The 26674-nt window shown below is 58.5% G+C and overlaps 11 protein-coding genes across 11 annotated transcripts; 6 read left to right on the forward strand and 5 right to left on the reverse strand.

Moving 5' to 3' along the window:
• Positions 1–1321: 1321 nt before the first annotated feature.
• On the reverse strand, positions 1322–2094 carry BXZ73DRAFT_78962 (uncharacterized protein; the record flags this gene model as incomplete). The annotated part of the gene is given in 4 exon segments (XM_048022977.1): positions 1322–1429; positions 1450–1641; positions 1698–1775; positions 1795–2094. The coding sequence occupies 4 exon segments, from the start codon at positions 2092–2094 to the stop codon at positions 1322–1324; spliced, it is 678 nt and encodes a 225-aa protein (XP_047876014.1).
• Positions 2095–4062: 1968 nt separating this feature from the next.
• On the forward strand, positions 4063–5155 carry BXZ73DRAFT_78963 (uncharacterized protein; the record flags this gene model as incomplete). The annotated part of the gene is made up of 5 exons (XM_048022978.1): positions 4063–4274; positions 4339–4373; positions 4469–4638; positions 4854–4958; positions 5054–5155. The coding sequence occupies 5 exons, from the start codon at positions 4063–4065 to the stop codon at positions 5153–5155; spliced, it is 624 nt and encodes a 207-aa protein (XP_047876015.1).
• A 1015-nt stretch (positions 5156–6170) lies between these two features.
• On the reverse strand, positions 6171–8478 carry BXZ73DRAFT_103162 (uncharacterized protein; the record flags this gene model as incomplete). The annotated part of the gene is made up of 20 exons (XM_048015489.1): positions 6171–6303; positions 6364–6634; positions 6712–6769; positions 6823–6850; positions 6926–6938; positions 7000–7046; positions 7107–7207; positions 7267–7321; positions 7382–7397; positions 7458–7469; positions 7524–7548; positions 7622–7659; positions 7712–7737; positions 7791–7834; positions 7890–7899; positions 7948–8007; positions 8060–8101; positions 8156–8169; positions 8224–8302; positions 8372–8478. The coding sequence occupies 20 exons, from the start codon at positions 8476–8478 to the stop codon at positions 6171–6173; spliced, it is 1179 nt and encodes a 392-aa protein (XP_047876016.1).
• Positions 8479–9731: 1253 nt separating this feature from the next.
• BXZ73DRAFT_91067 (CNH domain-containing protein) lies at positions 9732–11533 on the forward strand (the record flags this gene model as incomplete). The annotated part of the gene is made up of 8 exons (XM_048025843.1): positions 9732–9882; positions 9915–10019; positions 10084–10130; positions 10182–10577; positions 10681–10708; positions 10792–11095; positions 11207–11320; positions 11371–11533. The coding sequence occupies 8 exons, from the start codon at positions 9732–9734 to the stop codon at positions 11531–11533; spliced, it is 1308 nt and encodes a 435-aa protein (XP_047876017.1).
• A 51-nt stretch (positions 11534–11584) lies between these two features.
• On the forward strand, positions 11585–11827 carry BXZ73DRAFT_22846 (uncharacterized protein; the record flags this gene model as incomplete). Its single annotated transcript, XM_048017661.1, has 1 exon — positions 11585–11827. A coding segment is annotated over one exon (243 nt), but the record flags the coding sequence as incomplete, so codon positions are not given.
• Positions 11828–12813: 986 nt separating this feature from the next.
• Positions 12814–13878, forward strand: BXZ73DRAFT_91068 (uncharacterized protein; the record flags this gene model as incomplete). The annotated part of the gene is made up of 3 exons (XM_048025844.1): positions 12814–13031; positions 13103–13374; positions 13766–13878. The coding sequence occupies 3 exons, from the start codon at positions 12814–12816 to the stop codon at positions 13876–13878; spliced, it is 603 nt and encodes a 200-aa protein (XP_047876019.1).
• Positions 13879–16483: 2605 nt separating this feature from the next.
• On the reverse strand, positions 16484–17741 carry BXZ73DRAFT_91069 (mitochondrial tricarboxylate transporter; the record flags this gene model as incomplete). The annotated part of the gene is made up of 7 exons (XM_048025845.1): positions 16484–16549; positions 16612–17110; positions 17171–17262; positions 17318–17388; positions 17444–17531; positions 17586–17640; positions 17710–17741. 7 exons carry the CDS (start codon positions 17739–17741, stop codon positions 16484–16486), a joined length of 903 nt encoding a protein of 300 aa, XP_047876020.1.
• A 445-nt stretch (positions 17742–18186) lies between these two features.
• BXZ73DRAFT_103165 (uncharacterized protein) lies at positions 18187–19316 on the forward strand (the record flags this gene model as incomplete). Its single annotated transcript, XM_048015490.1, has 3 exons — positions 18187–18631; positions 18681–18815; positions 18877–19316. 3 exons carry the CDS (start codon positions 18187–18189, stop codon positions 19314–19316), a joined length of 1020 nt encoding a protein of 339 aa, XP_047876021.1.
• A 492-nt stretch (positions 19317–19808) lies between these two features.
• Positions 19809–20899, reverse strand: BXZ73DRAFT_103166 (uncharacterized protein; the record flags this gene model as incomplete). Its single annotated transcript, XM_048015491.1, has 4 exons — positions 19809–20504; positions 20556–20668; positions 20722–20797; positions 20846–20899. The coding sequence occupies 4 exons, from the start codon at positions 20897–20899 to the stop codon at positions 19809–19811; spliced, it is 939 nt and encodes a 312-aa protein (XP_047876022.1).
• A 737-nt stretch (positions 20900–21636) lies between these two features.
• On the forward strand, positions 21637–23176 carry BXZ73DRAFT_78969 (uncharacterized protein; the record flags this gene model as incomplete). The annotated part of the gene is made up of 8 exons (XM_048022979.1): positions 21637–21723; positions 21798–21878; positions 21981–22199; positions 22226–22348; positions 22398–22510; positions 22551–22801; positions 22886–23046; positions 23099–23176. 8 exons carry the CDS (start codon positions 21637–21639, stop codon positions 23174–23176), a joined length of 1113 nt encoding a protein of 370 aa, XP_047876023.1.
• A 332-nt stretch (positions 23177–23508) lies between these two features.
• BXZ73DRAFT_78970 (NADP-dependent oxidoreductase domain-containing protein) lies at positions 23509–26260 on the reverse strand (the record flags this gene model as incomplete). The annotated part of the gene is made up of 15 exons (XM_048022980.1): positions 23509–23523; positions 23561–23800; positions 23845–23975; positions 24026–24101; positions 24248–24368; positions 24702–24762; positions 24831–25050; positions 25112–25206; positions 25267–25424; positions 25486–25611; positions 25665–25762; positions 25836–25943; positions 26009–26079; positions 26137–26170; positions 26222–26260. 15 exons carry the CDS (start codon positions 26258–26260, stop codon positions 23509–23511), a joined length of 1593 nt encoding a protein of 530 aa, XP_047876024.1.
• Between the last annotated feature and the right edge of the window lie 414 nt (positions 26261–26674).

Below are 26674 nucleotides of genomic sequence, written 5' to 3' on the forward strand. Positions count from 1 at the left end.
TCATTCAAGTCAGGCGATACATACGATAACCAATACAACAACCCTCGTCCCAAACAAAGGTGATTTTCGTGTAAACGTGCCGCCATTCTTTATTCCAACACTATTTACGCTACCTGAACTCCCCTTGGTCTACATCCGGGCGCCGTTCCGCAACTCCATCCAGACGGGGCTGCGCTACATGCTTCAGGTCCCTGCCGGAAACGGCATGCGCACGCTTCTCGCCGGAAACCTACCTTGCACTCGCCGCCCAAAAACTTCTACAAGGTCAGGCGGTGGGAGAAGAAACGGCGCATGGTGGCATCGTTGCTTGAGGGAGCCGCTCTCGCGGTGGGCCGATGGTCGGACCTGCAGCTGCCAGTTCCTCTTCCTCATCTACTTAGCGACGACCATCTGACTACGACACCTACACAGCCTGCATGGAGAACGACAATATTTCGTGGAAGAGCCGTAACTGGCCTGGGACCGACCGCCTGCGCTAGAATCTCCACCGAGGCTACACGGTCGCTTCCGCCACGGCCTCGCGCGACAGGGCACGGCTTCAAAGATGGCAAATACCCGAAGCCTCGTCCAACTAAACACGACATGAAACAGCCACGGAATGCACGGAGTACCCCAGGTATTTCGAGAAGCCACGCGAAGACATCCATCGTAGGAATCCGTGGTCACCCGCGCAGCCGCGAAACTACGGTTGACCGGCCTGCAAGGCCGCACCCGCACCTTTCCGCGTCCTATCGCACCGCTACCCCCGTCGCTGCCGCTGTCATGCCTTCATGCTGCTACTCTACCGGCACGTTTCGGCTTATCGAGTCCTTGGGGTCACTCTCGGGGGTTGCGTCTCTTCGCCCTCAACTTGGCCTCAAGGGCAATAGACGAGGACCCGGAGGCCCGGGTCTCTGGGCTTGTTAGTCACGCGGCGTCGGGACTTCGCTGATTGCAGGTCTGAAATTTGAATAGTCTTTCCTACAATCAATCTCCCACGTTTTCACCTGCTCGTCCACACTGTAGTTGTACCCGATGTAGTGTATTCTAATCCAAATTATAATCTACCTGTGCTCGATTCAGTACTCAGTCAGCGTAGTTGATACTACGACTCCCCGCCGCAACATGAGATGCACACATGTCTGTTCCTCTTATGTATGTACATGGATACTGCAAGTGAGGGTACTCGACCAAAACGTCCATCCTAGCCACTCGCCCCCATTCACTGACACATCGTTTCCGCAAAGAAAGCTGTAAACATATATGAGCTGCCGCATCCACTCGTCGGAATCAAGACTCCAAGACTCACCGTCAAGCTTCTCGCCCGCCTCCCACGATCTTCTTAGATCTCCACCGCGCCTACCTGACCGCCCTTCGTCACCCGCTTGATCCACCCCCACTTCCACTCGCGCATCGACCCGCCCGCACCACCGAACAGCGCCGCGGCACGCTCGTGCATCATGAGCACACGGTGACGTAGGCGCGGGAGCACGTCAGGGACGCTCCGCGGCGCAGCTCATTGAAGGTCGCAATGATGGTGACCTCCCTTCGGGTGTGGGAGCGCGTCACCTTCCACGCGCTGGCTGTAGGGTACGCGGGCAAAGTGATGCTGACGTGGGCGAGGTTCGGGAGCGCGGCGAGCGCGCGGGAGAGGCGGCGTATCTGGCAGGCATCGACGGTTGAGCGAGGCACATTCCGGCGCGCAGACGGGACCTCACCACGTCCATGTGCTTGTAGTAGTCCGAGGTGATGTGGAAGGAGCGGATCCGCAGTTGCACGGGAGGTGGTAGGGCGTTCTAGAGGGTATGAACAAACCAGGGTGGCTCGAGGTACGTAAAACACCTGTTCCAGATCGATGCCGACATTAGAAGCGCGACGCTGACCTCTAGCGCGAGTGCGATCGGTGAGGTGTGCTTGACGAGTGCTTCCAGCTCGCCGACCAGAAGCAATGGATTGCAGGACGCTCGCAGCGGCTTGATCACGGAGTAGATGAGGTGGTGAGCGCGACTTGCAGCACCGCGGGAACGGCCCCTTCAGCTTGATATCTGTCGGAGAGTGCCAGGACTGCGCGATCGTCGTCTTGGAGCACGCCGCGCCGGGCGCGACGTCGGGCATGCTCTTGCGGCGTCCTGCGCGCACTGTGCAGGCCCCAGATCGTCACGGCCCACGAGCGCGCGCCGCAGGAGACGAGCGAGACGCGACCGGCGAGCGGGTTGAACGAGTCGACGCCCTGGGGTCGCCAGGTCCGCGGCGGGGGGGAGAGGATCCCCAGTCGGCCGGTTGGGGCGCATGGTAGGCGTCGGCGAGGGCGTGATCTGGGATGAGCGTCGCGCCGCACGGGGTGGTTGGTGAACGAAAGAGCTTATGCCCGAGCTCGCACGAACTCTGGCAGGATCGGATGCGGGCACATGTCAGTTGATAGCGAGACAGGTTGGGGAGTCGACGTACGGGGCACAGGTCGTATGTGATGTTCGCGAGTGGCAACCCATCGTCGGAAACCTTCAATGGGAATGTCAGTGCGAAGTTCTTTAAGGGACGCGACAAAAGAATAGACGTGTGATCACGAAGAGAACGTACAGTGGCAGTCACGGTCGAGCATGCCTCGCGAAATCGCCACCGGTGTGTCTTCTGCGCCATGCACACCCTGCCTCCTCGATTCGGCACATGGGCGTCGCGAATTTCGTCTCAAAGGTGCCAGGATCATGCCTGGGATCTACTGTCGGCCCGTCAAGCGGACTGACAGAGTCCCGAAGGCGAAGTGCGTGTAGGTGATGGGAGACGAACATGCCCTCGTGCGACGTGCCAGCACGAGAGGAGGGCGGGAAATCCGGGTGAAGGATTGGCAACTTACAAATAAATAACTGGAGTCTAGCTAGTCCGCACCCAAAAGTACTTTCACAGTACGTCTTCCGCTCCTTGCGTGTGTCCCTCAAGCCCCTTCCATTGCCTTCGACCGTCCTCCATAAGGACGAGCTGTCCCTCTATGCCCCACTCGGCAATGCACCCCGCGTCCGCGTTTCTCGACTTCTCCAGCACGGCCGCTCCTGTGCCGTCGACCTAACAGCTTGCACGTTGCCAAGTCCATTGTAGGGTGCGTCGAGAAAGGGAGACCAGAATTTAATATAGCACAGGCTGCGTAGAAGCTCGAGAGAGACTGGAAGTCGCCAGGAGATCTAGAGTCGGTAGAGGGAGAGAGAGGGAAAGAGAGAGGGAGAGAGAGGGAGAGAGAGAAGACTCCGTACATATGATAGGCGCCTGAAATTTCTGGCCTCCAGAGTCCAGGCTCCGGAGTCCGGAGTCCTTGAGCCGGGCAGCGGCGAAGGCTGTACATGTTCATCGACTTGACTCTCCACCACAATGAAGATATCGACATGGCAAGAGAGCAAAAGAAAGGTCTGCATTCTGACCCGGGACGCCGACACCATTCACATCTTCCCCCCGCGAGCGAGGAGCGCACTCCGGTGAGGTCAGCGTCGTCAACAGGTCGCTCGCGGGTGTGCAAATCCTGACTGAGTCACAGGTTTTGATATCCGGACAAGTTTGCACGCTCGGCTCTGCGCTCCCAGTATCGAACAGATGAGCGGCATGTGTGTATTGAACTTCACTGCCACCGAGTGGGTCCATGGTCAGGTACGCCGTATATAACTGTCGTTGACTTCCCTGAGGCCGAGTATTTTCCTCATTCCCAGCCGGGTCGTGGGGTTAAGACCCCCACGAAGTTGCCTGCAGTAGCTCTACGAAAGTGAGTAGAAGTCCTCCGACTGAGCGATCCGGTGCGTAATACACCCCGCTCGACGCTGAGCTTATCGGTTGGTCCGGATCGTCATTGCCAACTCGAGACGAGCACAAGACGGTCGGGCCGACCGTGTGCGTCTTTGCGTCGGCATGCTCGGCAGCGTTTTAGTGCCCCATCACTCGCCGCGTATGCGGACGAGCGAACTGCACTGAAAGGGCGGTGAAAGAAGATGATGGCAAGGAAGTTGGGGAGGACGTGTCGGATCAGTGATCGGAACTTCACGCCTTCACGCCGGGGCGGCGTGCGTGGCTCTTCAAAGTTTGTTCGCAGCATTGTGGAACAATACAATGGCACCATACGCAGCACGGCGCAATTGGGTTTACCTCCAAAAAGGCCGGTCCCGCTTAGCACCGCAGGATGCTTATAACTTCCCCACTGTCTTTCTTCGCCATTCTGCGCTGCCCTCTCTCCTGCGTCAGATCATGTCCTGCCCCTTGACGAAAAGTGCGGGTGAGCTGCTCACCGAAGTACCAGATCCTATCGGTGCTTGCAAGTTTGAGTGCGTGTGTATGCGTTTCGTATGTTTCCGACCGAGATCTGCTCACGCCCGGCTTTCGTTACAGGATCTATGACAATGCAGGCGGCTATGCCGCGCTAGGTGAGCAATCTGGTCAATCGCGATTCGCGCTGAATGCCATATTTCAGGCTGTCTTGACGTCCTGTGCTGATCTATTATGTCTCTCTCTTCCCCAGCTATCCTCTTTATGGAGTATATCCTGACCCTCCCTGACGAGATAACGCTGTTCTGGATCCCTAGACGGTTCAATGCAGCTTTTGCGTTGCTCGTGTTCAATCGCTTGATCACTTTTGCCAATGCCGGCATGGATTTTCTGGCTAGCCCTCAGGCAGTAAAGAATGACCCAGTACGTCACGACCACAGGCAGATGCGGTGTGCCCCGTTCACTCACTCATTACATCCCTCTAGATGTCAGGCTCTCGCGGCTTTCACGCGCGAGTTTTCAGTTTAGAATGATCCCTGCCTTACAGCTGCGCGAGATACATCAACGCGGTGACGGCATTCGCCTTGTTGCAGACTCTGACGATTGCAGGTGAACCTACTTCACTGCGTGATGTGCAGTTCTTCAGAACTTTGGTGCTCATGAATATGTTCGCGATCATAGCGTTCAACACACTCGTCACATACACCTTAGTCAAAGCTGGATTGCTGCGTCGACAGTCTTCGGTATGTCGATCGTGGACTTCGTCATCAGTGTGAGTCTGATCCTGCGCGGTAACGAGCCTGAGTGATTGCTTACTTCTCAAACGGATGCACTACAGCTTCTACTTTTAGTCAAGTCGACCGGTGGTGTAATACCCTTTGTGGGCTGTCAGCATGTTGACGAAGATAACTGGTTAAGCAACCAAGCGACCATTGAGTAAGTCGAAACTGATGCCTTTGCCATCCCGCTGTGCGAGCGGGCCTTGCTGATACTCCGCCATAGCTGTAATACTGTTAAAAACCCTCCACCCCCAAAGATTCTCACAATTTGTTGCAGTGACTATGGTGACTGGAATCAGCAGGATCGTCGCTTCAACTCTGGTCATTCTATTCATTTGGCTTGCGTTGTGGCGAGAGAGGAAGACCGTATCCGTACTGGGGCGGAACAATCTCCTGGGAACGATGTTGTTCGAAGGTAATTATACTGTTATGTTATACGGTGTCCCTGCCCATTTTGATGTATATTTCTCTAGGGACGTTCTGCTTCGGGTCTGTTCCGTTGCTCAAACCCGGGACGAGCCGTGCTGACGTCGGTTTATTGCAGCGTCATTATCACGATTTCCATCATTGATACGGTCCTCGGTTATTTCACGGGAGTAGGTCGCACGATCAGCCTTCTCCATCGTCTCGCTGAAGCTGCGTCGCCTAGTTCACGCTTGCGACCGAATACCCTCGTGCTGCGTTTTTCGGTGTCGTAGAATCTAACGTGGAGCCGAGGTGCGTGATCGAACAGCCCTCAGTGTGGATTACTGCCCACCAGCTGACCCTTCACTCAGCCTGATATCCGTCCTCATCTCGCGCTTCCTCCTGTACCTGCAACAGGCGCAATGGCGCACGGGCATGCAGTCGCTCTCGACCGCCCCCGAGGGCTCGCTCGTGTTCGCTGCCGCAGCCACCTCTCATCGCTCGCGCATCACCGGGACACAACACACCCAGGTCGAGTCCGCGGCCCCGGAGACGGATGAGTGATGGAAGGCGATGGCACCCGTTCCCCCGTATCGTTCTCCCGTATCCCCTCGACCCAGACACGAAGGCCACAGCTTCGACCGTCCCGCGTATCTGTCAGCACACGACTCTCATATATATATTGATTGTGTCGCGCCGCCTCGGCACCGGGAGGAGACAGGGTGCAGCCGCATCGGAACGGCGCGTCGAGAAACAGCCCACGACGGCGTCTCAGAAGACCGCGATCGGTACGACCTTGTCGTCCTGCCCACGCCGTCCCAGGAGGGTGGCTCCATCGCACAGCCGTCGAAGCGTCCGCCGAGCGTGCAGTCCGGGCGCGAGCTGCGCCCACCGGAGGAGACGCCTGGCGGCGTGCGGTCGTTCAGCGACCATGCCGCGGAGCACACGAAGCGCGGTCACGCACCGAGTCGCCGTCTTCTGCGGCGCGAAGGTCATGGTGCAGCGCGTGTCGCCCGCGCCGCCGCCCGAAGTCGTCCACGCGCCCACGTCGGACAGCTCGAGCACGTTGAGGTCGACGGCGTTCGCAGACGGCGGGCGAGCGTGTGGCGGGAGTTCAGGCTGCGAGGGGGCGTGCGCGGCGAGGGAGCGGAGCGGCGTTCGGACGGAGTCAGAGGGAGCGCTTGGTGGAGACACGGCGGTGGGCACGTACGCGGTCATCATTGAGGTTGCGTACACTGCACAGGTGTGGTACGGAGCGAGAATAGGATAGATGAGCAGCAGGCACGAGGTAGCAGTACGGGTGTGCACGTACGTTTGGTCCCCACTATGTCGATTGAGGCGAAGATGAGGTCTCTTGGGCGGACGATTGCCTGGAGCGCATATGAGCGCGATGGGGAGATGCAGTGGAAGAGCGAGAACATACCATGACAAACGAACAAAGATTGACAATGCTGGGAACATAGCGTTAGCGACACGCGCGACGCACGCGATTATTACCTTTATGTAAGTCTGGTGGCGCCACCTACCATGTCAATGAGCCTGCAGGACCAGTGAGTGCGGGCTCGAGTTGTGGTCAAAGACCGACCGTCGAGACGCATACCTGTCGTTATCGTGTACATAACCAATGTGTCGATCACCGAGTCCGTACTGGGTCGAGTGTCAGCGGGTCAAGCCCCCTGCCGCTGAAACGCAGCCAATCACACTCACTTTTTGATCCCGGATCGAGATCTGTACAGCGAGACCGTCAGAACAAACGCGAGCAAGATATCGGCCGCGGTGCAGGCACCAGTCGTCGCGGAGTTTAGCCACTGCAAGCGAGAACGTGAACATATATTCCAGTGCTAAAGTATGATTACGATCAACGTACCGAAAGGAACGTTCCCTGAAGTCCGCCTCTCTCGTGTCTTGCGTTAATCACGATGCTGTCGTAGCGCGTCAGTGAGGTCATCGACCCTGCATATGGCTTTGACCGCCGAACTTACGGGACGATGCTCGATCCTATGACCGCGTGCAACGTCTAACGTGGTGAAACACCTGTACCGTATGCGGTGTGCTTACCATAGGAGAATCCTGAATAGCTGGCTTATGAGTTTGATATACACGACGGGCAAGATGGGGACGAACCAAGCATGATCACAGCCATAGCAGCCTTTTCGACGGGAGATAGTTTCGTACGACATGCATTTAGTTCGCGCCGCGAACAATTGCGCGAAGAAACGTACCGCAATGAATACAAGAGGCCGTAGCCGCTGGCCGCCGACTGCAACAGCAATTTCAGCGAATGAAACGTGGTAGGGGTTAAAGACGCCCACTTATGTACGCCCGATGTATGAAGAATCTATGCGGATCCCCGTTGGCGCAGGATGAAATAGGAGCGGAAACGAAACGTACACATCAGTGAAAAAGATGGTCGTCCCTGAGATGAGGCCAAAGGCCTGAAGGACGCGATGAGGGAAGCTGGTGATCTGGATGCAATTTTGACATCCCTACCTGCGCGGACCTGTCCTCCAGTAAGCCTCAACTGCGTTAGATAAACGGCTGTACATACCACGTGTCCAGACTCAGGAGTGCTGCAGGTTTGAAGTAGTTGATGACGAGACTCCAATAGCTGGGGATCCGACATCAGCGTAGCTCCGCGCTTCCAAGATCTGGATGCGCACCATGCGTGGGCGCACATGATGCTATGTAACGTCTCTAATATCCTGCAGAGGTGAGCATCAGTCGCGAACAGACCCGCGCTCATGGTCGGGTCCTACAGAACGAGGATAACCTAAGATGCGATATCAGCACTTGCTTCAAGGAAACATGAATCGTGAAATCGCACAAGAATTCTCAACAGCCGCTTGTCCTCTGGGTACGCTCGGAAGTAGTGGTAACATTGGTGGACTGTCCATCCGTACTGTCTGCGGTAGTGAGTCCCAAGGATGAGCGCAGGCAGAAAACAGGGATGAGGGAAACGGAAAGCTGCTCACATCAAGCCGATGAATGTCCCGATGATGAATGCACCAATGCTGCTGTCGAGGGAGGGAATTGCACCTGAATCCGTAGAGGCCATCGTGCTTGCTGTCGGGTCAGACATGGCAGAGAAGTGGGTCAGAAGCCAGAATGAGACGGGGGGTGCCAGCCTGGAGTCTTTACCGAGTCACAAGGAAATGTCGAACACACTCCACGGGCGCCGCTCGTTGGAGGACAGGTGGCCAGTGGCCACGAGAAGTCGGATGGGACACTGCCCCCACGGACACAAACGATGTCTCGTCAGATTGGGCATTTAAAAACACCGTATCTAAGTGGAGTTTCCCTCGCTGGGGCGGGTACGGAGTGGTCGAGCGTGGGATGAGGTCCCAGGCGGAGCTGACCTTGTCGAAGCGTTGCGGTCGTGCCGGCCGAGCACTGGGCGCCTACTATCGCGTCCGGGACCTCTACTGCCACTCTACCTAGGCCTTACTTTACTCTTACTACATACGTTTCGGGTATCTTCTCTCTCTCTATCCCCCACTCTACACTGTACACTCTGGGGCCCCCAGGTACCGGGCTCTTAGGCACGCCGGCTGGCAGTGATGCCTCTCCGCATGTATCGGTCTATCGCGCCCTCAGGGTCACTCTCGGGGCCCGCTGGGTCCGCAACGGCGACATGTTCCACAGTACTTTGATACTCTGCTCTCGAACACCAGTCCATTACATCTACCATCCAATTCTGATCCATCTGTGCTCGATTTAGTCCTGGGGCCAGCACGAGTCAGTACTTTAAAGACGTGGCCCGCCGCAACATGAAATGCAGACATATCTATACCTCTCAGTGCAGCAAACACCAACAGCCATGAAATGCCTTCAACGGAGAGTCTACCACTCTTCCGATTCGAGGACATAGACGCGCTTAGAACACTTGACGTTAACGTCGATCAGGACCTTTACTAGTTAGCTTTCTCCTCCGACACTCTGCTCTACCGCGAAGCGGAATGCACTCCGACTTCCTCCTCCCTTCCTCCCTCCCCTCCACGCCGCACTCGTGCGCGTGTTCGGGTCCCTGAAAGCCAGTGGAGCGCGATAGGCACGAGGCTGGACAGCCTAAGCAGCGCCCCGACTGGCGCCCCGTCAAGGTCGACGTTCCGGGCCCGCACTGCGCAAGATGTCGGATGCAGCCACGCCGCCCGTCCCGCCGCGGTTGCGCTCACCCCACCCCATCATTCTGTCCCGGTCGTGTCACGCCGGCCTTAATCACCCACTCACGACGCTTTTCTGACGAGCGTCCGCTTTCAAGCTGAAGACCCTTTGAAGACCTCCCGCCTCAGGCACCCAGATCGACCTGCCACCCGCAATATCTACCTCCGCATCATGGACGCGCCCGAGGACGAGCTTGGACGGCAGGCGAGGGTGCAATCGTATAGCGAGAGTCTCGTCTTCGAGCCTGGGCAGGTTATGGTGAGCACCCATCCAGTCTCTCATAATGCGCGCAACCGGGACGTGCCAAGGCGAGACGTTGACGGTGGTGGCAGGACCTGGACCTCGCGAATCCAGAGCGAGAGGTCATTCATGCTGGTGCCCTCTACCGGCAGAACGACCCACTGAAACGGAGCGTGAACGTATGGAAGGAGCTTTATGTCGTCCTGTTCGACAACTACTGTGCGTACTACGTCTACACATACGATTGACCACCGTCCTGATATGCGGCCTCGATCCAATGTAGTGGTCATGGCGAAGCTCAAGGGCTCGAGACGACTAGTCTGGAAGAATGTGAGTGCAGCTACCCCGAGGCTCATGCGGACTCTCTGACCCCACCCTCAGCCAGTCCGGGTCGAGTTCCTCGCGCTTGACAGCCTCACCAACCGCCCTGTCCAACGCTCCAACACACTCTCGCGCATGATCCAGGGCCGTGCGAGCACCGACTCCCTCTCCTCCTTCCCATTCTCCACCCCGCACGACGACGCGCACGACCTCAGCTCCACCACAAGCAACGGGAACACGTACTACCCCCTCTCCTTCCACGTGCACGGCAAGCACAACTGCGCGTACACCCTCTTCGCCCCCACGCTCGACGCGCGCAACGCATGGCGTCGCCGATTACGAGACGCGATCGCTGCGCGGCGGGCGGCCCAGGAGGCGAGGGCGGTGTTCACACCTCAAGCCATCGCGGCGGACATGGCGGTGAGCCAAGACGCGCCAGCGGCGGCTCCGGGCCTGGTTACGGGAGGATAACGTGCTCGTTCCGTTTGGTGAGTCCATCGATGCAGTACGAAAGGAGCCGCGCTGACGTCTGCACTTCGAAGCCAGCAATGACGGGCAGGAGTTGGTCGCTGTCGGAACGGAGGACGGTATCTGGTTTGGGGAGAGGGTAACCCGGAATGTAAGTGCCCAGTCTACCGAAGCGGAAGGCTCCCTTATGACTCCTTGATAGCGCTCCGGCGGGTCATGTCACTCAAACATGTTACGCAACTTGCATACCTCGCAGAGCACGGGCTCATGGTCATCCTCGCCGACAAGGTCCTCTACGCCGTCGATATCCAGTGTGTCGTGCCGTCGGGCGACCAGCAGCCTCCGCATACGGCGTTCGGACTTCGGGCGATCAGTGCCTACGACAAGCCTGTACACTTCTTCGGCGTAGGACGGCAACATGGGAAGACCATGGTCATCTTCAAGAGGAAGAAGGGGGCGAGTATATGCGTGCGCATTAGTGTCTCATTCCGTTGTGCTGACTATCGGTACAGCTTGACAGCGTGTTCGTCGCTCTGCATGTATCCCCTCCTGGGTACAAGCAAGCCTTTGGCACAGTATGGAAGGTACGTCTTGGCCCCTGTGGAGGTTAAATAAAGGTCTAACGCCCCGCAGGAGTTCTTCCTGCCTTGCGAGACGCACGATATTCTCTTCTTGAAGACCAAGCTGTGCATCCTATGCTCAAAGGGGTTTGAGCTCATGGATCTGCGAGAGTATGTGCCACTTCTTCAGTCCACACCCAGCCATTACTGACTCCCTTCAGTTTATCGAGCGTCACGATCCCTCAAGAAGCGGATATGCGGAGAGTCTTGGGCAAAAGAGCTGCTCCACGAGCTATCGCCATGTTTCGGATCCGTGAAGACGAATTCCTTCTGTGCTATGATGGTGAGCCTACATCTGTAGTCTCACGTGGTTCACCCAACTGATCAATAAACTTAGAGTTCGGACTTTACGTGGACAAGCGCGGCGTGCCCTCTCGTTCGCCCCCTACAATTGAGTGGGAGTGCGTCGCAATTCATGCCGCTTGGCACGCGCCCTACGTCCTGCTCTTCTCCCACTTCTTCATCGAGGTCCGCCATGTGGAGTCGGGTCGTCTCGCACAGATCATACCTGGACGCGACGCCCAATGCCTATGGGACGGTCGCGGCGTCCTTCATCGAGAGGGGCTCGAGGAGCTTTTTGACGACCCGAGGGCACCCCGTGTTCACGCGGTGCTCGACGACTCCGAGATGTCGCTCTTTGCCCACCCGCACCCGCACCTGCACATTGGTCGACCTCGGCCTCACAGCCCACCAAAGAAACAGCGCGTGGTGGTGCTTGTGCCCACAGAGAGGCTGGTGGTGCCGGGAACGCGCTATTCGCCGTCACTCCTCAGCGTGGCGGAGACCCTGCCTGTTTATGTGCCTTGACCTGGACCCGACGCTACTTATTGTGATGTATCTTCATAGGTTTACCTGCACACACTATCCCCCGCACGAACCTAGTGCTATGTACCCATGTAACTTATTCCTGCTTTCCACCACGCATCTATTGCTTTCCTCCAGCCACAGCTTGTTCGCCTCCGTCTCATCATGTGACGCGCCGCTTCTCTTTCGCTCCTCGCCCAGCGTCGCTCGACGTCTTTCTCTTCTCAACCACCACATCCTACCCCTTTGTACGGATCTAAGCACACTAACGAACACTTCCTACCCTCGGTGAGTGAAAACTTGCCGCATATATGCGGGCCAAGCGATACTGACATGCGCCACACTGGTCAGCCACAGCCTACATTCCAGCCTCATTCAGAAACAGACGACCCAGAAATGACGAGACCCAAGACACGCTCATCGACTTCGGCTGCAACCCAACTCACCAAGGATGTGTCGACAAGAGAGAGCAAAAGCAGGAAGGTGAAGACCAAGGGGAAAGAGGCCATCGCGAAGGCGAAGGACACAGTCAAAGCGAAGGCGAAGGGGACAGTCAAGACGAAGGCACGAGTGAGTTCTGGGAAGAAGGAAGTCCACCTCCTGCGCCAGCCTCTACAACCCTCCACTCGAGCAAACGCATACACCCTCCCCAACACTGCCGAGATACCAGCTCGAACTCGAGCCCCACTGCCGCCGGCTACCGCCCCCGCGTCCCTCACAGTCACGCGCACCTTGAAGTTCCCGAAGAAGAGACCCGCAAGCTGCTCATCCGACTGGGATCCTCGCCCGACGACCTCGGGATGCCCTCGCCCGCGGACTACGCGCAGTTCGAGGAAGAGTACCTCGAAGGGCTCGACCCACGCAAGCGCGCCAAGGCGCTCATCTCGCAGCAGCTCTTCGACGACATCTGGCTCGTCCTCCACGCGCCCGGCGCGCAGTGCGTCGGCTCCCCGCAGTTCCGCTGGTGGGTCCGCAAGATGTTCATCCTCGCCTTGCCGAATGACCTCGACGAAGAAACGTCAACACCGCCCGGCAACCCAGGAGCCGCACATGGCCAACCCATTCCGGTGCATACAACCGCGGTCGGAGACCTACGGATCCTGGCTCCCTCGTCCCTGCGATGGTGCCGTTGGAGGCGCCAGACACATCGCGCCAGACGCTCCCGGTCGTCGCGCACGACGGGAAACGATTGGCGGTCCGCGAACAGATCTACGACGTCCTGTGTGTCGCGCACGCGCGTGCGGAGCACGGGGGCCGGGACAAGACCATGGCAGAGGTCAAGAGGCGGTACACCTGGGTTCCCAAGGACCTCATTGCGCTCTTCGTCAAGTACTGCCCTACGTGTATGGCGAAGAGGACCCGTAAGATCGTAAAACCGGTCGCTCGGAAGGCGCGCCCTAAAACCCTTCTGCAGCCGAAAATCGAAGAAGTGGACGTGCCAATGGACGTAGATGTCGACTCTCAGGCTGTCGCTGCAAGTGCTCTGCCATTGGTTTCCGCCAACAATCTGCCAAACCACTCCAACGACTACGAGATGTACCCAACCGACCCAGCACCGTGGACAGTTGTACTGCCCGAGTACCCCCTGTGCGGGCCTTCGGGAAGCATCGTCCCCACTGGAATTCCCGAGCCTCCTCTGAACCTCCGCTGGCAGCACCCCATTCTCCCCCACGGCGGACTCCATCCGGGCTGGCCCGTAGTGCCTTTGCCCGACCTCTACCGTTTCTGCCCCCCTTCTTTTGGACCATCAAGCACTTCGATCCCCGCCTCCGACGCCTGCATCCAACATTTCTCTCACCTCCCAAGCCTCCGTCTTGGCTCCGACGACCCCGCAAGAGTCACCCTGCCCCCGCTCTCGCACGTGATCCCCGACTGGAACTGGCTGGCCGGTCCCGGTCCCCCGTCGCCCCCCTCGACGCCGACTGCCAGCCGCTCCAGCCGCTCGCCAGCCCAGGCTCATTCGCGTCCGCGTCGTTCCCCAGAGAGCATCTGCCGGCAGACGGCGAGTTCGGCCTGCTCCCGCCGCCGTTCGGGGACGCTTTCGCGCCCGCGATCGACCCGGCGCTGCTCCGGGAGGACGCCGAGGTGCGCGCGCGGACGCCGGCGGCGAGGCTGGAGCTGGCGCACAACGGGGTGCACATGTTGGCGTTGGCGGCGGAGTTCTCGCAGGCGATGGACGAGCTGGACCGGTGTGCGGGGGCTATGTAGGGCGTGATGGCGTGGGAGGAGCGGAAACGGGGTAGATATCGATAGCTTGCATGTGGCCGATGGACGAGATGCGATCGTCGACTCGTCGATGTATATACCAGGGTCTCGTCGCATGATATCCCAGGACAAGAGGCCTTGCACCTGTATTCGACGCATTTGTTGCGCACTCTCGCTCGGAAAGATAATGGCAGCTCGTATTATCGGACCGTAAAGTAGCGTAGGCAAAAATCGTGATTCGTCATACATAGGCGTGCTAGTCCCAGAGACTTTCCGTCCGTCCGTCCGTACCAGCCCACGTTTTCCGACATTAAGCTGTAGAACTCCGTCAGCCCTTCCAAACCCGCCCAAGACCGGAAAAGACGTACCGAGCACCATCATCGCACCCGCAACGGCCACCGCGCCCCACGCTGCGCCTACGCCCACGCGCGCCGCGCCGTTGCCCACCAACGGGTTGCCGGTGACCCCCGACGCCGGGGACGTGCTCGACGTCGTCGCGCGCCCCGTCGCGCCGATCGGGGTCGTGGTCGCGGCCGCGGCCTTCGTCGTCTCCGCCGTGGTGAGGGGTCCTCGAACGTGACCGTCTGGGAGGTGCTCGTGCTCGTGCGCGCGCGCGTGGTCGTGGTCGTGGACGGGAAGTCGAAGGTGGTGGTGGTCGATCCGGGAAGTCTATCGTCGACACGGGCGGGGCGGAGCCGGAGCAGATGAAGCCATGTCGCAGCAGCCGTCATCCGTGCAGTATTGGCCCGCGAGGCAGAAGTTCCGTCTGTCGGAGAGGTGTGAGCGGTGGGTCAAAGCAAGAGGGAGGAGAGGGAGCGCGAGGGACTGACCGGAGCAGCACTCGGAGCCGTCGAGCGGGTAGCAGGTGAGCGCGGAGCACTCGGCCCAGCCGACGGGGCAGCCGTCCGAGGTGCCGTGCGCGGCGAGGTTGTGCAGGGTGACGTTTGCGTCGCGCGGGAAGGTCGACGGCGCGGAGAGCTCGCCGCCGTACGGCGGGGCCGCGGCGCGCGCGAGGAGCGCGGCGGACGCGAGGAGGAGGGTGGAGAGGGAGAAGGCGGGCGAGGCGAACATCATCGTGCCTGGAGTGAGGTATGTGGGAGGTTCTTGGGAATGCGGGGGAGGAGAAGGGAGGATTTCCTAGGTCGACGAAGCTGAAGGCCTGGCAGCTCTAGGCGTGGGCGTAGAGCTTTATACTCTCTCGTACAGTTGCGTTGACATGGTTTTACCCAATACGCGCGTGCCCGTCGAGGCGGCTCCGTCGGCGAAATGGCGGCCAGCGCCATCTGTCAACGCCGTGGTGGTAGCCATGTGTTGAATGTACGGGACGGGATGTCAATCAGGTTCGGGAGAGTCGAATCGAGTCAGGTCAAGCGAGGCCCGAAAGGTGTAGTTGGTTGAATTTTTGCTTCAACCCGATGTGATGCCTGGCCATCGATCCCAGTCTCGAATATCGCGTTTCGGAAGTGATCGCGCGCCGCACGCCCATAGGCAGTCGGGCCTGAAGAAATCATTGTGCAAAGCCCTGGAGGGGGTCGAGGTTAGACGCTGCTGTAGTAGTAATGAGTATCGGCTGACCTTCGACGTCACACAAAGCGCGCCTTCGCTCTGCATCCGACGCTGGATGGTTGCAAGTGATCAACGGCTGGCAGATGTGTGTGACGTTGTGGCCACTTTCCGAAGTAACCGAGGCGCCGGTGTCCATTATCGATCGTGCAGACCACAGCGCCTGCCCGGGGTTCTCGCAGTGTTATACGGGAGTACTGATGAGTCGAAACTTGCTCAAACTTCGAATCTGAGCACGACATGCATGAGTTCTACGTGGTCCCACACGCAGGCTGCGTTACTTGAACAAGGTGGAGGTCACTGGTCAGCATACAGCAGACGTCGAACACATAATAAACACACCAACCAAACCTTCTCCGTGCCTGACGGATCACCGCCCCGTCTGCGAACACCGAAAGCGATCTGCAGGCCCGGATGCAGGAATGCTTGGCGGACGGCAACTTGCAACTTTTGGACCCCACACTGCCCTCAAACGTCACCCGCCAAGTGGCGCTGGACAGACCACAACCACGCCTAGCCACGCCCGAGCCTGCCCGAGCGGGGTACGTGTGCGTTAGTATGAAGTGGCGTGATTAATGAGACGAGAATGGGGAGCATTTTGTCAGGCTAGTGTTTTGTTTTGACATTGGGCGGCTTGTGGGCGAGACCATTCGGCTGGACGGAGGGAATAAAATCGATAGAACTCTAATCGTGCGCACGACGCTACTTCCCTCCCCCTATTATTTTGATCACGTTCTCGTAAACCGTGAACACGATGCCTCCACTCAGCTGGCACAAAGCGCATGTCAGCCCCCCTCCATCTCTCATAGACCAGCTGAGAGCAGACTCACCACCAAGCGCGCTAGCCGCGGGGTCGTACCCGTCCAGAACCGGAACACGCCCTCCTCGGTAAAGATCCGGTAGGCGCAGTGGAAGGAGTTGCGGTACGCCTTGCGGGCCTCGAGGCTCTGCATCCGCGTTTTAATCACGTCGAGCGGCATTGTTATGTAGACGGTGACGAGCCCGGCGACAGCGCCGATCCCGAACGTCACCGCGCTCGAGAGCGTCTGGCCGGCACCGGCGCCGCCCTTCATGCCTTGCACGAACTGCTTGAGGGTTGTGTAGGTGGTGAAGCGGACGGCGAGTTGGCGCCTTGGCGCATCATCTGGGGACAGGTAGATGTATGCGGGTGAGAAAGGAACGGGGGATGAGAGAGGGAGGGTGCGCACCACAGGGAAGAGACCGCGGTATATGCCCCGGATGCCTTCTTCTCGCACGATGACACCCGTACCATGGATGAGGCCGCGGAATCGGGGATTTGGGCTCTTCGCGTCGTCGATGAGCTTCGTTCTTCGAGCGGGACGTGTGCTCAGCCGACCGCGCGGGGAAGGAGAAAAGGGTCGTGCTCACTTGATCGTCTCAGAAGGCGTCACCGCCAAAAGGGCCTCCATCATACCCGCCCCGAGACCTGCGAGCAGACTGCGCGCTGGTGTCACTTTGCCCTCACCCACACGCGCACGTCAGCAGCGGTGGAAGCTCTCGGAGAGATAAACTCACCTCAGGGTCGGCCAGCATGTGCTTGAAGTGGTCATACGAGACGAAGCGAACGCCCGCCTTGACGGAGTTGCCTGTATGCGCCGAGGGATTGGCATGCGGCGCAAGAGACAGGTGAGGAAGACGTACCAATGACCAAGGCCATGCATCCTGAGTAGAGCCCTGATACCCCTTTGGTCTGAAGAGTGCTGCGAATGATCGCTATTGGGCTTTCTTTCTGAACGGGGCGACCTGAGCGGAAAATTGGAGAGGTGGAATGAGCCAGACACACCTTCCCGCTGAACTGGGACCGTGTCTTCACAAACTCGGTCGGGTAGGTGATGAAACTGCGTGTGCGACACCGTCCGTATCGTCAACCGTGTCCATGACGCACGATATGCAGATGGTGAACGTACGCCTCGACCGCACCTGCAGTCGTCCCAGCCATGAGGGAGTGCAACGGTTCTCCTTCTTGGACATGGTCGCGACGTCAGTCTGCTATGCGATGAAAAAGCAGGCAAGCACGAGTAGCACCCTTGGGGACCTCGACGACCAGCAGGGAAGGGAAGAGGACGAGCGTTGGACTGAGCGCGAGCACAGCGGGGAAGACTGATGGAGACGCCCCCGCTTGTTTCGGGATCTCGGACTGGGGCCGGAGGCCGATGAGCTCACTGGTCCGACTCTCATCTTGCGCCCACGATGTCCTCTCTTTCCCTCGCTCGCCCTCATCGTTGCATCTGCTACCCACCACCCCTCAAGCCTACACAGCACGTCTCACAACATCCCTCTCCATCCAGCCAAGCTTGCTAGTCTCATGCACACACGCGTCCTTCTCCTTCGCACCCCACCTGAAGATGGCAGCCCAGACAAGTACGCAGACGCATGCGCCGCCCATGCCTCCACGCGCTCTCGGTCCCGGTCCTCCAGACGGTCTCACCAACGCCGTGCAGCTCGCTACCACCATGCGCCCCGGGCCAAGACCCATCTCCTCCGCCGGGGACGAAACGGGCTTCTCAGGGGTGATTGTGACGAGCGGTCGGGCATGCGAGGCATGGCGCGCCGTCGTGCAGCAGATCGCGGAGGAGGACGAAGAGGGCAGTCGAGGTGAGCACCGACCTTTCGCACATCCCCCGTCCCCGGCCAACGTCGTGCATAGACTCCATCGCAGGGTGGTCGGAAGTGCCCTTCTACGCCGTGGCGCGACGACCGCCGCGTCGCTGCGGTGGATCCGCACGGCGTGTCCCGACTCGCCGCACGCGCCGCGCGATGTGCGCGGTGGTGCCGAGGCGGGCACGAGCGAGAAGCTCGCGCGGTTTATTGTCGACGACCTCACTCGCCGTCGGACTCCCCGAAGGCGCAGAGGCTTCTGTACCTCACCGGGGATAAGAATCGGGACACGTCCCCGATATCTTGGAGGAGGCGGGGATCGGCCTGGAGAGCTTGCAGGTGTATGCGACGCAAGGGTCACAAACGTTCGAAGCGGACCTGAGAGCGGCGCTGGCTGGGATGGGCGACTGGACAGGTGCATAATGCTCGGGAACGTGGCGAATCTACGAGCTGACTCCATGCGTATTCTGCTACAGACGACATTTGGTGGCTGGTGCATTTCGCGCCCAGCTCCGCGCGGCATGTTTCGCCAACCTTGGACAAGTTCTTCGAGGTCGGGAAGGATGTGGACTCGACGAAGCCGCGCAGCCGGACGGCTGTCATCGGCCCTACGACAGCGACATGTCTGAGAGAAGAACTCGGCATCCGGGTAGACGTCGTCGCGACGAAGCCCACGGCCGATGCTCTCATCGAAGGCATAGCACTTGGCATGAAGAATGCAATTCTAGCTCGACGCCGCCCGCAGTTCCACATATTCACCGCGCCCTTTGTCTACTTCGAAGTCTCGACTACATCCTCATCGCTCTTCTCGGACTTTATCGCGAGTTTTTCCCCGCCCACCGCATCCACGCGCCCAGACGTAGCATGTGCACAGCTAACAGGGATAGCTCAAAGCGGGCGAAGAGGGCTGCATTGAACGTCACATTGAGGCAAGTTGGAGCTAGCAGTGACTCATCATCCATGGTCGAACTTACAGTTTGCGCGCAGCGGCAACCCCACAAACACTTCACGATCCGGAGCCAGAAGCACGAATCGCAGAGCGCCGTCATTGGACATATCGGGCATGGAACAGGTTCGATGGCGAGTAGCTTGCGCACATATGCAACTGTGAGAACGGCAGAATGTACGACCTCTCGTCGCATCACCGATTGAACGTTCTACGAGATGACTCCGCGGACGTTCGAGCCGCACGATGTACGACCATGTCGCCAGACCCAAAGGCAACCCCTGAGCCCTTCCTGACAACAACAATCGCGCTACACTTTAACACCAGCGCGAAAGGTCTCGTGGGTCTCCTTGGCCGCGACCGGGCTGACCTTCACAACAATTCCGGCCGGATGTTTGTAAAAATGAATTCCGCGGTTCGAAGGGTAGACATGCCAGGGGAAAGGACAGGAGAGCAATCCGCCTACTCGTCAACGCTCAGGTCATCCTCCATCTCCGAGTCGGCATCGTCATCCGCCACTTCTAGGTCAGCATCGTCATCCGCCACTTCTGGGTCAACACCGCCATCCGCCGCTTCCGGGTCGGGAACAGCACTCCCTGCTTGAACTGCGTCGTGGACATTCGCAATCCAGGTCTTGATCCACATATGCCAGGGAGAGTCATCATCTTCGTCACCCGCATCGACGGTGTGGCTTGGATCGGCGGGATCGGCGGGGTTCGACTCGGCCCGGGTCGAAGAAAAGGAGTCGTCGGAGGCGTCATCCGATTCGTGATTGCCCCACTTGCACGGGACACCATCAGGTCCCAGCCACCGCGGCCACAGGGCGGGGGACGGGCCGTGAGTCCAGCTATCGTAGATGAGTTCGACGTCGTTTATGTTCCATCTGGTTGTAGGGGGGCAGTCGAAAATCGTACTGTCCACTTTTCCGTATGGAAACACGCGCCTCAGTTTCGCACCGGTGTTGACCATGGCGTAGTGGTACGGAACCGGGAGGTCAATGAAGGGAAATTCGGTGGATGGGCGATGGGAATCTTTGGCATCTTCGGGCCGAGAGCTGCCAGACGATGTGTGACCTGCGTCTCTGACGAACAACGAACAGTCGCGCATCGAGGGGAATGTCACAATCCGATACTGAAACATGGTGGTTCCATTGTAACACTATAGCCAAATTTGATAAATACTAGCGCAATGGTCAAGACAGAGACACACCTCATTGATGTCGCCGTCCCGTGAATCGTAGCCAAGCAGACGCATGATTAGCGTGAGGTCCGCGGGTAACAGGAACCATTCTGCATCAAAAGAACTACACAGCGTGGCCTCAACTAAAGCTTGTTGTGAGCATGTGATCTCCAGAAGTGCGCATGACGTTTCATACGTAGAATGGCGTTCTTGGGGTCGCGGACATCGAATGCGTGGCGTGGAAGCCCCCACGCGTCCTCGAGCGTGTCAAGCTGTGCCACGTTAAACGAGACCTCCGCAGAGCTGGTCGATGTGCTCACCTTCTCGCGGGAAGTCGTAAGAGGGACAAGCCAGGTACGTTTCAGCTGGTCCATATCTCGAAGGCCAGTGACTGCGCAACACAACGATTGCCCATCGTCCGGTGCCGGTGATACAGCATTGCTGGGACTTCTTCGTTCTGATTCAGAGCTGAGATCAGACACATGTTTCAGCACCTGTTTATGTGCGTCGACCGGGAGTCCTTACTTTTTCACCGCTATCATAAGGTGTGAACATCAGCAAAAGGAGGCTGCAGTGGCGCCTGGGGGAAGCGTCGGATGATGTCGGCTCAGCAGACGCCAGATCCATCGTCGAGCCGAGTGTCCAATGATAGACTTGCGTAGTGTAGGGCTCTGCTCTAACGGTGACAAGCTGGTAGGAAAGCTGTTGGGAGGGCATTGAGGAGAAAGACATAAATACTGTGATAGATGGAAGCTGTTGTGGGTTCAGACGAAGTTGTTGAACCTTGAACGATCGCATGGCCATCGCGCGTCTCTCTTGGGTTTTCCCGCGGCATTTGTGGCTGCAGAGCGGCGCGTGCGACCCTCATCCTCCTCCCTTTCCATCTCCTCCACTTCCCAGTCGTCCGCGGGCTCTGTATGTCTGATGCGGCCCACGCTCTCTGCACCCCACCCCATCTTTCTGTCCCAGTCGTGCGGCTCCGGACCTAATCTCCACTCACGACGCTTTTCTGACGAGCGTCCGCTTTGAGGACCCTTTGAAGACCGACCGCCCTGGGCACCGCAACTGCCCCAGATCGACCTGCCACTTCCGCAGTATCTACCTCCGCACCATGGACGCGCCCGAGGACGGGCTTGGGCGGCAGGCGAGGGTGCAATCGTATAGCGAGAGTCTCGTCTTCGAGCCTGGACAGGTTGTGGTGAGTACCCATCCAGTCTCTCATGATACGCGCAACCAGGACGTGCCAAGGCGAGACGTTGACGGTGGCTGCAGGACCTGGCTCTTGCGAACCCGGGGCAAGAAGTCATTCATGCTGGTATCCTCTACCGGAAGAACGACCCATTAAAGCGGAGTGTGAGCGTATGGAAGGCGCTCTATGTCGTCCTATTCGACAAGTGACCACACGTGAGTGCAACCGCCCCGGGGTTCTAACGGACCCTCTGACCCCGCCCTCAGCCAGCCCATGTCGAGTTCCTCACACTTAACAGCCTCACCAACCGTCATGTCCAACGCTCCAACACGCTCTCACCCATGATCCAAGACCGCGCGAGCACCGTCTTCGTCTCCTCCTTCTCGCACTCCACTCCGCACGACCTCAGCTCGACCGCGAGCAACGGGAACGCGTTCTACCCTCTCTCCTTCCACGCTCGACGCGAGCAACGCATGGCGGAGCTGGTTGCTGCCTCTTGTCGTACGAAGAGGGCCTCTTCCACGGCACGGACGCTTCCGCGATGGCCTTCGGCTTCGTGCGCGATGGAGAGAAAGTGAGCGACGCAGAGACTGAACCTGTTGGACGTGTTCTCGTACGTTTCGGGTATTCCCCGGTATGTGTCTTTTTTTTCTTTATTGGCTCCTCACTTACCGGCCGACCAGGCACAACGTCTCATGCAACTGGTACAGTCGCAACCGTGGTGGAGGGCCGTGAAGCGGATGAAGCATTTGGGGCCGTATTATGAACCGACCATGGCCTTGTGGCAACTAGGCAAGTGACCACGTCGTTTCCTCTGTATGCTCCACACACTCAAGCTGGCTCCAGATCTGCATGCTCATGCAATCTGTTCTCGAGTGCAAAGATGCCGCACGGTTCCGCCAAGGACCGGGTCTTTGCACCCCTCAATATGGCTTCCGCGACGAGCCGGGTCGTGACGCGGTCTCAAGATCTCATGGGTCGCGCGTTCAATGGCGCCCGTCAGATCGGATGGGTGTCGAGCTTCTGGCCAACTTGCCACTGCTTGGTCTCTTAGGCGGGGGCCCTTATTGCTTCCGCTTCCGACGTGGTGAGTCGGAACTTCCTGTTGTCACTGTCCAGTCTCTAATTTCGCGCAATCTACGGACGAAGTGGTTTGCTATGCATGCTACAGGAGGCGTCGATCCGGAGAACGGGCAGGTCGTGATTCCGGCATCGATCTTCAAGCGACTCACAACCATGTACTCGATCGAGAACGGCGAACTCACGAACCCACAGGAGTCTGTCGCTGGCCAGAGCCCTGGTTGGGTTCGCATGTCGATCCAAGACCATGATGTACGTCTTCACCGTCCATCCTCTATGCCGACCGCTTACAGGGCATCGACAGTATAGTGATGACCCTAACCCAGGACCGATTTTTGACACGCGTGTTCAATTTCGAGTCGCCTCGAGGGATTCCACTTGAACGGTCGCGTCCCAATCCTCCCCTCCCGTCCCAAGGGATTCCGTATGAACGGGCCCGTCCCACTCTCCGTTTTCTCTCGCTTCAAGAGACTCCTCATAAACGTCCGCCGCCCACTCCTCCACTTCCATACGCCAGAGAAATTCCAGTTCGCCATAAACCCAGTCTGCGCCGGTTGGAGGGCACGGGACAGGCCAATCACTTGAGGTTTCTGCTGCCGTTTCTTGACCCGCCATTCTCGTCTCGATTGTGGGCAGTCTCGTCGGAACCTGACTGTGTCCAGTCGGCTGGGAGCTTGACGTCTTTCCAATGTTCATAAATGGCGTTGAGATCGATCAGGGCGAAAATATCTACGAGGGGGTATGTGTCGGATAATTCAAAGCTCACTGCTCCTTGAAATAGGTGCCAATACTTCGCACCGCTGTTGGCGATGACGTAGTGATAGGGGATCGGCAGGTGGATGGGGCCAAAATCAATGAACGGGTAGGAGAAGGGCTTGATGTCCTCGGGTTGGAAGAAACCAGACGACGGATCGCCTGTGTATCTCACAAACGATGTAGAATCGCGCATGGATTGAAACGCCATCACTTGATACTCGAACTCGGTGGTGCCCTCGTAGCACTGATACTGTGTTGAGCACCATGAACGGAGTCGCTGGGGAATAAACTCACCTTGTTGATGTCGCCATCTGCCGGGGAATGCCTAAGCAAAGCCGTTCTTAGCTTTCTGGTGGCTGGCAACAAGAACCACCCGGCAGACTGGCTGTCGTATATATCAAACGAAGCACGGAGAGTCGCCTGGACTGGGATGGAACTAAGCGCACGGAAGTCGCGGTGCAGAACCATCACTCACGTATGATGCTATTGTTGGTGTCGTTGATGTCGAATGAGTTGTGCGGAAGTCCCCACGAGTACTCAAGCCTGTTGAGCTGCAACAGGTCAGACAAGAGCGGCGGAGTGTAACTGAATGGGCATACAAGTTTGCAAGACGTGGCAGGGGAGACCAGATAGATGCGTTGCAGCTCGGCCATACTGCTCGGAACACCAGTGACTGCGCAACACAGCGGTTTCACACCGTCTGACGATGCAACAACATCAATTGGTTGTTCTCCGTCCCCTCCTGCGGTGTGTGGCGAATGGTGCAGCGGCGCAGAAAGAGGTTCACCCAGCGCACTTGCGGTGGGTGGAGAGGCTTCCTGTTGAACATCAGGCAAATCGCTTGGAAATGGCATCAGTGGTGATACTGGTCGTCACTTTTCAATGATGAACGCCTGGGGCGTTGATTGCCGGGCGCCTCGCACGCCCAGATGACGCAAAAGGCAGCTCGATTTACTTGAACGAACCATCCAGGCGGGCGTTGTTTCTGGCTCGGAAAACTCCTAGTCGCACTTAGGCATGCAGTGCGTTGTATTCAGATCCAATACACGATAGCCTTGTACTACTACTCGCAATTCAGTGGGCATCTAGCACCTAGCGCCGTACTTATTCAGGTGACTGCCGTTCAGCACCTCGTCTACTAGTGCCAGTACTTGGCCGCGTACGGCTCGACACCCTTCCATGCCTCGTCGAGCACCGCGACGACGTCCTCCGCTGCAACGACCGTCCACGGGAAAGTCAGCGCACAACTTCTTATCAGGTGGCGCCTTTAAAAGACTCACGGAGCGGGCCCTTCTCGAGGTCGACGAGGTTCTGCTCGATGTGCTTCAGGCTGGAGGCCCCGATGAGGATCGCGTCCCCGCGCTCGCGCTTCATCAGCGAGTGGTGTGACACCCAGCGGAGCGCGACCTCGGCGAGCGTCAGCCCGTGCTTCTGCGCCGCGGCCTCGATCTTGGCGAGCGCAGCGAAGTACGGCTCGTTCCAGTAGCGCGCGCGGTACGCCTGTGGCCCCGGGTGCCAGGGTCAGGGGTGGGTGGAGGACGAGAGGAAGGCAGGGACGCACCGGGCCCTGGTAACCCTTGCTGTTGTCGAAGCGCGAGCCGGGCTCGACGTTGTCCTCCATGGAGCGGTACCGGCCGGTGAAGAACCCGCCGCCGACTGCGCCACTCGTACCGTCAGCATCTGCCGCGCGCGAAGGGAACTGGGAGGATGACGCACGGGGGTTGAATTCGTAGAAGGAGATGCCGAACTTGCGGAGGCATGGGAAGAGCTCGGGCTCGACCCTGCGGTGGATGGCGTTGTAGATGCCCTGGTAGACCATCGGCTGGATGTACCCGTTCGCCTTGCAGATCCCGACCATCTCCGCGACTTCCCACCTGAGTGCGTGGGGGCGTGAGCGGACCCCGGGGAGTGACAGAGAGAGCGAGGCAAACGCACGACATGTAGTTGGAGATGCCGAAGCGCTTGAACTTGCCCTCTTTGTAGAGCTCATCAACGACCTTGAGGGTCACCTCGTACGGAGTCGTGCGGTCAGGGCCGTGGAGGTAGAAGATGTCGAGTGAACTGGGGAAACGAATTAGTGGAGAAGAACAAAAGAAATCGCGTGCAACACTCACTCAGTGTCAAGAGCCTTCAAGGAAAGGTCAAGGTTGAGGCGGAGATCCTCCGGGGTGTGCTTGATGACCTTGAGGTAGGGAATGCTGGGCGGCACGAACTAACAGAGTAAAGACACAACAAAGGTCAGTACTCGATGCGTTAGATACTCAAGGAAATTTCGAAGTGCTCACCGGAATAGGGTAGATCTTGGAGTGGATTTTCAGCCCGCGACTCTTCCAGTCCGCCTTCGCGAGCCATTCCTCGCTCGTGCCCAGCCCGTACATACGGGAGGTATCGACCTGTGATGGAGCGTGTGCAGTCAGCTCCACCCCCACATGCTCGGTGAGATGGAGTGGATGCGCACATCGGTGTGGCCGTGGGCGCGGAACACGTCGAGGATGGCGGTGATGTCGTCCACGTTGCTGATACGGACACCTGTGGGCGCTGGTCGGCGAGGACGGCTCGTGTCGATGAGGGAGCACAAACGCTTACCATCCATGCCTTCCTTTCCGAAAGTCATGGCGCCCTGAAAAACTTGTCAGCTTAGAAAGATGGAGTGGTGAGCAGCCCAGCATACCATGACGACGTTGAGAGCGGACTTCTGCGTGGTTGACATCGCGTGCTTGCTGCTGGTTTAGAGCTGGTCACTGTGAGTTTGCAGGGGGCTTGTGAATGACCTGCGGGGAGGCCATGGTCGCCTTAAATACTTGCTGCCCGTCTGCACTCTCTGCTGCGCCAAAGCAAGGCGCGCACTAAACCACGGCGCCGCCCTCCGTGGACCTCCCACGATCGAGCAGCTCATCAGCGTGCGGGCGCTCCGAACGCCTCTGTCCCCAATCGCGCTTTCGCGACCCTGGCCCACGGCCTGCCGGTAATCTGTCCGAGCGGGAACGGACCTGAGGCTCACCGGCCCCACTCGTGTCCGTTTGCGTGCTCTTGAACTCGACTGTCGCGCGCGGTGAGGCAGGGCAACTTGGCAAGACGACGGCTCCGATGCTTCCGCCGGAAATACTGTACAAGATGAGTCACT

This window comes from Epithele typhae (assembly GCF_022376455.1).
Source record: "Epithele typhae strain CBS 203.58 chromosome Unknown BXZ73scaffold_38, whole genome shotgun sequence".
Lineage (NCBI taxonomy): Eukaryota > Fungi > Basidiomycota > Agaricomycetes > Polyporales > Epitheliaceae > Epithele > Epithele typhae.